The sequence below is a fragment of the Ambystoma mexicanum genome, chromosome 9, assembly GCF_040938575.1.
Source record: "Ambystoma mexicanum isolate Mex_15411 chromosome 9, UKY_AmexF1_1, whole genome shotgun sequence".
Taxonomy (NCBI): Eukaryota; Metazoa; Chordata; class Amphibia; order Caudata; family Ambystomatidae; genus Ambystoma; species Ambystoma mexicanum.
The window spans coordinates 225,505,758-225,519,108 of NC_090931.1; the positions used below are offsets into that span (position 1 = coordinate 225,505,758).

At 44.2% G+C, this 13,351-nt stretch overlaps 1 protein-coding gene across 1 annotated transcript in view; it reads right to left on the bottom strand.

The window, feature by feature from the left end:
- The window catches only part of LOC138489622 (NXPE family member 1-like), an 88,385-nt gene that overhangs the window by 11,123 nt on the left and 63,911 nt on the right, over positions 1-13,351 (bottom strand). Inside the window, exon 3 of the mRNA XM_069617318.1 lies at positions 392-453. Within this exon, the coding sequence (XP_069473419.1) occupies positions 392-453 (62 nt within the window). The remainder of the gene's footprint in view (positions 1-391; positions 454-13,351) is intronic.

A 13,351-nucleotide genomic window follows, 5' to 3' on the forward strand; every position in this document is an offset into this window, starting at 1 on the left:
TCACCTGTTTTTAAAGATTACTGATGATGTCTTTTACAATGTTAGCAATAATTAGGCAAAGTTTGTTGTAGGGATGTTGATAGGTCTGGAAAAGATCCCGGGCTACGCTCATTTTGGAACTATCGGGACTGGGGGATAACTAGCCTTTTTGGTATAGTCGTTATCAATTAATGTATGATGGACTTTTTTTAATTTTATTTTTATATTATTATTCTGATATTGTTTATTGTAATTTGGATGTGGAAGGTTACTTGTTTAACCATATCACATCAATACACATTTTAAAAAATTATAATAATTATACTGCATGGTTTACTCAAAATGACAACTGGAGTGTGGATGCAGGTTTGCGCAGGACACATAAATGGCAAGACCAAAGATAGGTACTTACTGTTGCAGTTCATAACATCGATGGGTTCAAACTTCTTTTTAATTTCTACTCCATTATTAGACCTTCAGATTTAGATACAAGGGGAAACAAAAAGGAACAAACTGTTACGATAATGTACTGAACCCACCAACAGAAGCACGATACTGAGAGAATCCTCGTACCCAAGCCTGCGTCTTCCCACCATGCCTCACTCCATTCACGCATCCACACCCCATGCACTGCCGTTCTGGATGACAATAAAGGGAGGTGCAACAAATGCTGGCGCATAAGTCCGAACAAACCCACCAAGAAGTGACCCGCAAAGACTTGTGGGTCACCGATTTGAACATCATTCCGTTATCTGTGAATATTCATCTGGGGTAAGAGGGCTAACGTTGCCAAAGCTACACTATGGGAATCATTACGAGGCGGGCGGAATGGGTTTAACGGCGCCGGTAAAGGTGCCAGCGCCGTTAAACTCATTACAAGGTTCCCTTGCGGGACCCGCTCTGGATGTCTGGTTTTACGAGACATCCATAGCGGGTCCCGCGAGGGGGCCAGCGAGCTAACAACGGGCCCGTTACGGGCCTGTTATTAACGGGCCCATTATTAGCTCCCTCCCCATTCCCATTGAGCCCTATGGGGGCTCGAATGGGAATGGGGAAGGTCCGGGTTCCTTGAAAGGGGAAATACCGGGCCCTCCAAGGTCGGAATGGCCCGGCATTTCCCCATTTAGGGAACCAGGACCTGAGTTTGGAGGCAGCCATGTCTACCTCCAAACTCGTAATGAGGCCCTATGGCTCTTCTCTCACCCAGAGCACTGCGATGTATCCTTTCCCCCCTCTGACCCCCTGACATAAACCCTATGGTGCCCTTTAAGCCCTCCCACCCCAATTAATTGAATGTATTGTCTGGAGGAAATGTGGTGTGACCCTCAAACTCAAGTCGAAGATATCTAATTTTTTTATTTTCAGCACGAGTCAATACAATCATGGTGAGTCACTGGAGCTTGAAAAATAATGTAACATGCTCCACTGCTCCCTGCGGACCTATCAGCACCAAGTATTGAACTGAGGCTTGTGATATGGCCATTGTTCGGGGACTGCAGCATCAGACTGATGTCCCTGGTTGGCCCACATGGGGAAAAATGCATGCTCGCGGAAACGATCACAAGTTTACAATATTCCCAACAAATCTAAAATGTGTTTATTTGAGTTTCCATGCAATTAGTTTGCCCAGCATAAGTCACGGTGCATTTCTTAAAAACACTGTGTGCCCTTACTGAGTACAATGATTTTCACAACAATGGTAATTTTAACTCAATTCAGATTTTGTGCACGTGATCAGTTCTGTAGTTTTAAGTGGCAATTTTTTCGAAAATTGGTTTTGTAGGCTAAGCTTCATACAAGTTTACTGTTTCAACACAAAGTTGGTCACGTGAATGGATGCTATCAGGTAATGGATAAAACATTGAATTAATTTTAGAAATTCAGAGGGCACTGGGGAGGGATTGGTCTACTGACCACTCAGACTGCATGATGGGAGCTTGGAAAATCTAGGAATTGGGTTTTCAAGTAAAGTCTTGAAAAGTCACGCACTGTACTCTGTAAGGTAAAGAAGACACAGCGCATACCAACATGACAGATGGCCTGGGTCAACAAAACAAATAGGGATCTTTCTGAACCAAAACACTTGTAAAAAAAATATATCATTTGCATGACAATGGCAAATATTTGAATACCCCTTCCTTGGAACTTACTGGTAGGTTCTCGTTGGCTACAAAGAGATTCTCTATAAATAGTGGACTGGAGTGGATGGTTTGCTTTATGATGAAAGCCAAATTCTAGATATTTCTCGGGATTGTAGAGTGCGTAACGCCAAAACTTGATAGATCTCTTGAAATAACTCTAAGGGTCTGGGGGCTAAAAAACAAGTTTCTAAGCCCCAACAGAAACAGCCCATAGCACATTCCTTTCTACCGCAAATCAGAGCGAATACTGAGGCCTGCCCATGTCTCGGACATTCACTGTACCCTGGGGAACCCTATGCCAGTGCCTAAATACTATGTGTTTTACATAGTTAAAATCATAAGAACAAAGTCACCACTACAACACTCTGTCTGCTATATCTTTAAAATCAATATTAAACATTAACAAATACTAGCACATATTAAAGATTGCAGGGATACACTGCTTTCTGATGGTAAGAATTGAAGCTTCAAAATTAGTTTAAAAGGGTGTTGGGAGTTAGGACAGTGACGTTTGGGGTAACAGTGGTCGACCAGCTCTTATATTAGCCAATTTCTCTGCATTCCCTAGCCCGCTTGCTGCAAATGTGTTTAAAATGGGGGGACATTCTCTCTTCACCCATTGCCAGGATCTCCCTCTCGCTGCGTTAAAAGAGGAAAGCTTGGCCAGCCTGAATACTTGCATGGCAGCTGCCACACCTAGGGGCTGAGGCCCAATGGACCATGACCATGAATTATTTTGAAGGGCCCAACTGGGCGTTCGCCCCTCCCATTCAAAACACACATTTAACATACAGAAGTGATGCAATGTTTTTTGCATCATTTAAAACACAAAAAAACAAAAAAAGATTTTTCTTGATATGGAGTGCTTTCATAACTTTAGCAATGCCAGAGATTTTAACACAAGTTACTTTCCTACCAGGATTGTTATTGAGACCCAGAAAGTGACCATTTTGTCAAGCAGCACAAACAGAAGGATTGCCTTTGTTGCAGACCCCTCATTTATGCAGTCGGCGATGCCTTACCTCTAACTTCCCATTGATTTTCCCACATCGTAACCCGAGAGGTTTGAAAGATTATCAATCTCTTCCATTAAAACTCAGTACAGAGATGAACTTCAACATTTAAGATCTGAGTAAAAACCTTGCTGATCCATCTGGCTGTGGTATGCTTTATCCAATGATAATGCTGATGGAAACTATAGAAGATAGGATATCCGATAGACTGCAAGTCAATTACCTCTGTGTCCAAAGACATAAGATCAGGACATTCCTATTCAATCAGGTGATGATGGGGTTGGTCGACAGGAACATTATGGTCAATAAGGTTGGCAGGTTCTCTGAGAATCTCTATGTTGAGTCACTTAGCTCTTCTGATAACCAAATAAATAAACAATTTTGGACAAAAGCTTTACACCAAAGTTTCCACTAATCACATGGAAGCCTTTGAATAACCGTTAAATGTATCTTAATTATCTGCAGGAATTAAGTCAATCCTATCTGGTAATGTACCTGATATCACTGTTGAATTTTGTAAATGTATTTTCACCTCATTTATTGACTCAATTTCAAATTGTTGCTAACATGGGGAGGTGAAGAGATTTTTCAAGAATGCTCATTTCTGGCGCTGATACCTAAGTGAGGGAAAGATCATAGCAATATTGTGAAGTTTCATTCAAAATTCTTGGTCATTACGTTTTATGCTTATATCTTTGCTTATCTATTAACCCAATTTATACAATATTTCATTCACCATGATAAGTCTGGGTTTCTCAAGGGATGTCTCTCTTTGCAAAATACCAGATGCATTTGCCAAGTGTTCATGGTCACAAAGCCAGGCTACTGAGTCACATTGAGAGTGATGGTTTTAGATGCATGAACAGCCTGTTCTGTGCATTTTCTGAAGACAATGTGGAGAATGCTGACATATTGTAGGCCTCAAATAGTATTAAATGCCAGTGTTCCGGTAGCAAATATAATACAGAATACCATTAACCTAATAACTACTAACATTATCCAAACCCTTAAAAATGTCATTGTCATTTGGCCTTCTCTTTTCTTAACTTAGTGAGAAAAACCTCTGACCGTGAACAAAAATGCAGCCCCTCGTGTTTTGCAAAGCGTCATCATCAAAAAAATGTATTTCATAGATTTTTTTTAAATGACTGACTTTATTATTGCGAGGTTCCTTTGAGTTAAAAGAAAGAGCATGAATGTCTCCCCGGAAACTTAAGTCTTCTATTCAAAATGGGCTGATGGAGTCTAGTTGCCGACATTTTCAATTATGCCATCTCTCATTTTTATTCAGAAAATGTGCTCTTTAGTTCAATGGCATTCCTAATGACACAGATCCAAAAGCTTATCAATGGAGAGAGGACTGGTTGGTGGGGTGACTGTTACAAGCATTGTTTGTTATTAACCAATCAATATGCTCATTAACTCTGCAATTAAAATTACTTGTGAGCCCCTTTGGGAATTGAACTCTACCAGTCAGAACCAAATCAGAATACCCCATGATATGTTTCTTTGGGATAACCCTGTGATTTAATTTGGTGGCCATATGATCCATTGTGATCCCTGGATTCAGTGTGGAATTTTCCTCATTGATGATTAGATGATGTTGGGGAATGGGCGAGTTAAAACCTTTTGTGCAATTGCAGTCTGATTCTGCTCCTCTTGAGTGAATTGCATCATGACTTGCTGCTTACAGCACTGCTTTCTAAGCAGACCAAAAAGGGTAATCTACACTAGGTCCCTTGTGGCACTGCAAATCAAATCCTGGATCATTCAAGCATATGCTGTTTGACTGTCCAAATCTATTCATTTTGTTTAATGTTGTAGAACCCAGAACTGCAATGTTGTATTGCTAATATTTTTGTTTGGAACCCTGTGATGCAGAGCAACATCTGAGGCCCATGTTTGGTAGAGAGAAGTGGGCTCACCTGGAGTTTAATACAATATTGTATCCATCTTGCACATCCAAACGCATGCACAGACATTCGGCCACCCGTGTGCACTGACACACCTTCTCATGCACACCCACTCACATTCAGGCTCCCAAGCAAGAAAACAAACCTAAATAGGCACTCATGCCCAAACAATGAAGGCACACATGTAGACACCACGTGCACAGACATAGAGACAGGCAGCAATGCACGCGCTCTCCCGCCAGTTAAACATCCACATACCTAATTACACACTAACCCACCTATGTACACACACATGACAACGATCTCCATAAACACAGACACCCAGGCATACTCAGTGAGTGTGCATACACACACAGATGCGCACACACTTGCATACACAAACATGTATGTAGGTATTCATGCATACTCACAGAAAACACAAACGCAGGCGGTGGCGGGGACCTGAGATGCACAACCATACATCCCATTATCTCTTGCTCCAATTCAAAGCGCTAGCTTTGTGTTGCCGTTGGTTACTTAAGAACTGGGGGACAGCAGTACTACAGAATGTACAGTCAGACTGGACTGGTAGGGCTAGGCTGAAGAAGTCCCTGTTTCTCACTCACATAGATTAGCCTCCAACTTCCCGGCTCAATATACATGCTCTGCAAGATCAGGCTGCAGGGCCTGGAAGGGCGCCAAGGGGTGTGAAGCAAAGGCTTTGATACTGACAAATTAATTGCACTAATGGGTGGTGTCAAGGTCTCAGAAATATCCATGTTGAGGTGTGACAGAAATGTGATGTTCTACAGACATTAAGGAATGTATGAGTCGGTCAATTTCCTGCAAGCACGATCAACTTGCAAACATCATAAGGGGACAAGCGTGCATTCTACTTTATATCTCTGCAGCTTTAGCAACAGAATAGCTCTGCTACTTTCTCCTCAGCTGATAACTACTATACAGACGTTGCCAGTGCTACCATTAACAGTATTATTGTCAGGCGTGTCCTTTAAGGCAGTAGTTCAGGTTAGCTTTCTTTAGGAGCTTAGGTCTGTCGCATTAAAGGTGCCGCGCCATTCACGCTGAAACCACAGTGACCGTTCGCTTGAACATCAAGGAGAATCACAGCAAAAATATCCGAACTAATCGGGGATTAAAACAGGGGTGCATCCTGGTCCCCTTCAGTACAATCTGGTTGAAGCAGATTTGGACAAGACACTTGGCCTAGTACGTAATTTCCCCCAAAAAATGAATAGGGAGGTAATACTAAGCATGACAAACGCGGATGACACACTCATATTTGATACCAAGCCAATTGGTCTCCAGAGATCCCTGGATACATTGTCCCAGTATGCAGAAGATCATTTCATGATAATAAATTAATCGAAAACAAAGATCATGTGTTTGGCTAGGAAAATACAAATGAAACCAGCATTTCGATGGAAGCTCTAACGACCGTAACTTAGATATTGTCAAAGCGTATCAGTACCTGGGTTTCCCAATAAAAGGCCAACCGCCTGCCGAATATTATGGCAACACTCATGCCAAAAATATTTAGAAAATGGTTGGCGGTGAAACACTATATTAACAGGCAATGTGGTTACAACGCGGACGTGGCTCTTGAGATCTATCAAGTGTGCATAATTCCCAGCTTTTTATATGGCCTGGAAGTCATTGCCTTGAAACATGTGGGATGGTTTGAGATTAGAGTACAGCCTTGTATCGCTCCTTTCCTTGTAGTATGTGCAGCAAACCTTACTTTATTGCAAATTGGTGTTGCCATATGTCACCACTAATGCTCTGATGCAAGTAATTGGAAAAAAGAGAGTCACACAAGCCATCAACAGAATCGTAGAGGAGGTGTTGTTGGATGCAGCAAGACATCTTGACAGCCTACATCTCTCTAAATCGCAGCTACACAGCTCGGTTGTGACTGAACAAATCATTAAGAAACAAACAAACACATGGGCCATATTTTTTTATCAATTTCACTAAACAGGATTTGTTTCAAACTCAACTGGTCAGTTTGTATTGGACCAATTACTATGGCAAGTGCATCTATTTTTGATATCAGTAAATTGAATGCGTCCAACGCCATGCAGTCTGTTCTGGGCAATAGCGAGATTTCCTGAACAGGCCCACTCGCCACGCTGTTATTATCATCTTCCTTCAATTCTGATTAATCCAAATCAGCGGAGGATTCCGAAGATGTCAGAAACCTGTTCACATCAGTGGTTATAGACAAGGCAGTTCCAATTACGTTTCCCCTACAATCGCCATCGCGTAGGGTGTGTTCCCTACCCAGGGAAGCGCTTTAGAGGCCTATGACCATATTTAAAAGAGAGTGATTGTTGCCAATCGGTTGTGATAGTGCCAAGTCAGGGTTTTCAGTTGTACAATCCTGCTGTTCATTGACAGGAGCTTTCACTGCAAGGGTGTAAAAGAAATGTGATTTCTGGTTGCAGAGCCGATTTTGCAATGAATTTGTCTTTTTTGGCATTATGTGCAGGTTTCAAGGCTTCCCTGCCTTTTTCTAGTTCTTGCTGTCTCAATGCGGAGACCATGGGCCTCATTACGACCCAGGCGGAAAACCATGGTGCTAATAGCACCATGGTCCATGCCAGTAACTTACCGACTCCGCCTTGGAGAAAGGGGGAATTACCACCCCATTACAAGGTTGGTGGGGCGGTAATTCCCGCTTCCTCCATGGCCCTTCCCCATTCCTATTTTTGCCCCATTGGGCTCAATGGGAATGGGGAAGGCGCTAAGTATGGTACCGCAAATTGCGGTACCGTACTTAGCACCAAGGTCCCTTTGCGGGTCCCTAATTTAATGGCTGGTGTAGACCAGCCGTTAAGGTCGGGTCCCGCAAAGGGACCTCGTAATCAGGCGCTAATGGGTTAACGGCACCGCAGCCTTTTACGGCGCTGTTAACCCATTAGCGCCAGGGTCGTAATGAGGCCCCACGTTTCCGCAGGGAACCTGGGGCATGTCAGTCAGTAAGTAATTTGCTGTTAATACACTTACCTTGTTGGCCCTTCAGGCAAGCAGTACAGTACTTCGCATGCTCATCTCGGCACTTGTCAAGAGACAGAAGACACTCTGTCCCACTCAGTTTCCATGACACCGTGCTGACGCACTGACAGGTGGTTTAAATGTCCCAGCAGGTCCACGCCGGGGGCAGCAGGCTGGACAGACTCAATGGATCACTCCCAGAGAACTCAAGCAGACTCTATGCAACGAGCCCAGAGTAGCAGAGCAGCAAAGATCTCCTCCGTCGTAGGCCGAGGGAAGTAAGATCAGTGTGAGGCCCCAGCACGCAAGACACTCTGTACCACTAAGGCTCCGCGATGCATCACTATATGCCATTATTCAGAATTGCGACTGCAGCCACACGCTCTGAGTGGACCCCACCCATTAACAGACACATATGTTTGTACATGCCACGTTTTTTGAAGAAGTTGCCTGTTAATGGCCTGCATCCATGAGGTAAACTTCTGAACGGGACATGGGCTGAAGTATATGCATTTATTGCAGGTTAAGTTTGCTGGCTTCATGCAGCCTTGATTCGCTGTGCAGTACAATCAGGGATGGACTGGCTACAGGGAACTGTGGAGATTTCCGGGCAGGCCTCCGCACCCTGGGCCTCTGTTGTGTGGTAGCCTATTTCATTTTCAAATGTTCTCATAGGAAAAGGCTGGGGCTTAGAGAAAATGTGTAATATGGGGCAATTATTTCCACAGACTCTTTTGGTTCCTAGACCAGCAATGAATGTGATGGTATAGCGTGATGTGCCGGGAACCAGTCCTCTCCTCTCCTTGTCCTGGTTTGTGTGGCTGAACGGGCTGTTCCGTTCCATCAGACTAGACCACCAGGTCCAAACTCTTTACTGAAGAGATTTCCGCAACAGCGAAGCTATAGAATTAATAAGAAATAACACTTGCAAGCCAAGGCTTCGTCTAAACAACTCTAAGCCTCAGATGAAGAGCAAGAATCGCTCGAAACACGTGTCAGGCTGTTTTCAAACCACAATAAACCTGCAACTGTAGCAGTTTGTAGTATTATTTTGTGTCGGCGCAGCAAGACTGGAAAAACCCCCTTTTCTTGTCTCTTTCTTTAAAACACATCATCGTTAATATTTACGTATCAGTGTCAAGTGGAGCATGTTAACCATTTAACCACATTGATGGACGAATATAGGCAAAATCATTACTGAACTGATGAGTGCATGTGACACACTGCAGCAAGATCGTCTTCCATGGGTTGGCACAAATGACTGCCTCTCCTGTCCGATATGGGTCTTTTCACTGACTTTGCCCCTGTGTTGGGGTTTGTTGGCTGGTGACTGTCCTGTTGTTGTCAACCCTGCCTGCTGGTTTTTACTCTAGAGAATGTGCTGCATTGTCATGCAGGCTGAGTGGAGCAGTGTGTGGACATGGCCAGCATCAGTGCCCAGGATTGTTACCCTACATCTCATTGTTTATCATCAAAATTGATAAATAGTGCTGCCCTGCCCACATAGGTCACCAGGTTTGTGAATAACAATGAGCCAGCTCAGGATCCAGAGGCCCTGGCCAGTGCACACGGTTGTTGATTGTCATGTTACTATCACTGACGGTTAAAATAATAAAGTTGTACAAAACACCACAACATAATCAAGCTGGGCTTACAAATAAGTGCTGGGGCTCAGAAATAAGTGCTGGAGCTGTGCCCTGGCAGCTCTCCCACAAATTAAGCACTGTGTTCAACCCTTCCTTTGAGAACATTCGCAAATTAAATAGGTGATCACACAATAGAGATGTACCTTGAAATCATCAGTGCAGCTAGGTGTTGAGCGAAGAGTGGGATGGAAGGGTCTTGGTATTGATCAGCCAGGATTTGGAGGCTAGTTTCTGCGTCATGGGCATGAGGGTTTTCAAGTGATCCGTTGAAGTTGTGTGATAGGTGCATTGGTTCATCACAGTAGTTGGGCAGGACAGTTGGCTGAGACTCTGACAAGGTATTCTTTGGTGGGGCCAGAGTAGTCTGGATTCTTTCACTTGATGTTGTCTGACAGAGTGTGGTGTCCCCAAGGGTGTCAGTGACAAGTTTGTTTTTGGTGTGGGTGGCAGGGATTGCCCAACGGAGCAGTCTCGTGGAAATGCGCTTCTTTTATTGCACATTTCTTAGGCTGCACTTGTATGTGGAAATTAGGCATTTAGGGATTAAAAACCCAACATGTAAAAAGAAATAGGCTGCTGATGTGTTGGGTCTGCCTTGTAAATTGCCTCAAGTGGGTAGAGCAGGTAAGAATGATATGCTATGTTCTGGGATTGCTTTCAGTTTAGTGTGGTCATTCGCTATTGGTAACTGTTATTCAGAATGTATAGGAGGGGTTAGCATTGTCCACACATATAGGCCAGCCTGGAGGTAAATGCTTTGATGGTAGCAATTAGGAAGCAGTTATCATTAGAATAAAGCAAATGTCGAATTTGAGAAGATTTTCAGGGTTGGCTTTTAGAGGAAGGGAGTGCATTTAGAACAAAGTTTGACTTAGTATGAAGGGAGGCGCTTGTGCATTATTGGCTGGAGTAGTCCTTAAGGTAGCAATTAAGGTCATGATATGATAGGTTATTTATAATAACCTTAAGCGCGGCCCTGGGGATCGAACCTGTGATGCTCTGTGTCATCTTGCTTCCAAGGCGAGCACGTTGCCCCTGAGCTATCCTGCTGAGACAAGGTTAGCTTTCCTTGTCAGCTTACATCTGTCACATTAAAGGAGCCATTCAGCACATTGTCCTGAGGTGTTATGAGTATTGCTCCCTGCCAAGACACTGTAAAGAAAAAGCAAACACAATGAGGCTCCCTGTCCCTCACACACATAGATCAACCTTTAAACAATCCGACTGGGGGCAAAGGAAGGTGTGGTAGCAAAAGTATGCATATTTTCAAGGAGAAGCACACAGCTTCGTTCATCTTCTTGCTGACATGTTTTATTCATCAGCAGTGATTATTGGATACCAAGGCTTGAGCCCCATTATTCCATCCTCTCGGGTTCAGTGTGTAGTCGTGGGTTGGATTTCTTCATGGTGTGTGTGGACTTTTAACAGCAAAGCACGTTTCCCAGGGTCTTTGCTGTGATGGGCCACAGCTAACAGATGCCATGCACTTGAATCAAAACAGGCTTAAATCGCCAAACTGGCTAAATGCATTTGAACAGTGAGGGATCATAAGGTAGGAAGTCAAGGTTAAAGCTTGAAAGGTAACACTGAGTCAAACCTCTGTAACACGGGGTGGTGGGGGAGTTACTAATGAGTTGCATTAAACAGATTAAAGCCCATTAAATGATATTAACTGAAAATAGCGAACACATTTCAAGCATGAAAAGTGCATCAATAGCCAAAAAGCCTGAACTGGGTCGTCCAACTCACTGCTCGCTTTTTACTTGAACTAGGCTCTAGTCTTTCAAGCACCTTCCTGTCGACTGAGACTTGCCCTCTTTGCTTTCGTCTTGACCAGTTCATCTGGGGCCTCCTTGGGCCTCATTACGACCCAGGCGGTAAATTACCGTCTGGGCCGTGACTTTACCACCATGGCGTAAACTACGTTTACGCCATGGTGGTTGGCGGACTTAACCGCCCCATTCCGACCTTGGCGGGGCGGTAAGTCCCCAATCCCCATTTACCCTTCCCCATTCCCATTTTCGCCCCATAGGGCATAATGGGAGTGGGGAAGGCGTTAATTACGCCACCGTAAATTACGGTGGCGTAATTAACTCCATGGTCCCTTAGCGCCATGGATTTTAACACCTGCTAAAAGCAGGTGTTAAAACCTCCATGGCGCTAAGGGACCTCGTACTCAGGCGGTAAGGGTCGGCGCTGTTTTCGCTGCCGTAAACCCCTTACCGCCTGGGTCGTAATGAGGCCCCTTGTAATGTATCCCCTTCTGTGGAAGGAGCAACCATAGAGCTGTCAAAAGAGGGCAGGATCAGTATAATTGTGCAGATCTTCTTCGACCAATGCAGGTCCCAAAAGGATTCTCTAAGGAGAAGGACAAGTTCACATTGGGGTCTGCCTAGGGGTATTGTACGATCAGACCAAAAAAAAAGGTCCGACCAAACAATACAACCAAAAAATGCTACCACCAAAGGTTCGAACACCAAAGGTTCGAACCTTTCGTGGTAGCATTGCAGGTAAGTAAAAAAGAAGAAGAAAAAAAAAGACCCACTCACTATACTGTGTGGTATAGTGAGCGGGGTGTTGCGGGGGACACACCCATAGCACACCCTTAAAGAAAAAAAAGACAAGGCAAGGTAGGGAGACACATTTAAGAGTGCACCCAGTGTATACACACACACACACAAATGCTCACACACGCGTGTGCACACACACACACATGCACCTCCACATCAGTCAGGTGGAATGCCAGTTGATGCCCACAAATTATTAAGGTCGACTGAAGATCACTTTACAGTTGACCTCCCATCTTACTGACTCCCAGGTGCCTACCCTGCTGTTTTGACGATCTATGAAAGGCACTCAGTTTCAGAGATGGGTAGTGGAAGGTCAGGGGAGAACCGTTTCCTCGAGTGAAGTAAGCAAATAAAAGGATATTGGGAGGTCATGCTCCATGAGAACAGAGATCTCTTCAGGTAATAGCAATCAACACAGTCCTAGGTAGGCACGAGGCTGGTCCTGTAGCTGTAACAGCTGACAAGCGATGACTCTTCTGTAGAAGAGAATGAACCCATAGCAAAGAGGATGCATTTACTGGTGGATTACTTACACAAAATACTTGCAATTCTAAGGAACACACGCTATGCCAGTACAGTGGCAGCCTCAATTGCATACTTTAACTATAGGTACATGGAGATTATGACAGTACTTTATAGAAATAAGGTGCAGTGATGAAAGGATTCCAAACAAGACTGATGGAACTAGCATGCACATGCACCATCAGGGACATGGGTGATGATGAGCATCCTCTACCCTGATATCCCATCCTGTATCCTTATTGTGCTCGGGAAGAGGGCAGTTCCCACCATCCTCTCAGTCTTTTGGTTAGGTCTGGCACACGGTGCTGCACACAGCCAGTGGCTGATCACACCAATCAGCTCCGTGGCCCTTGCTCTTTTACATGGACCATAGTTGTGGGTGGCTTGGGTGGAATGACACTAGGGGAATGATATGCATGCAGTGTGTATGATGGTGCTTTGCAAAGTATGTAAATGTATTGGAGACTGGAGCAACTGCAACATCAATCCCAGGTTTTTGGATCTCCTGAGCTAATGACCACTACACCCAATGTACCCCTCTACACACAACCATACTTGTCAAACTGTGCT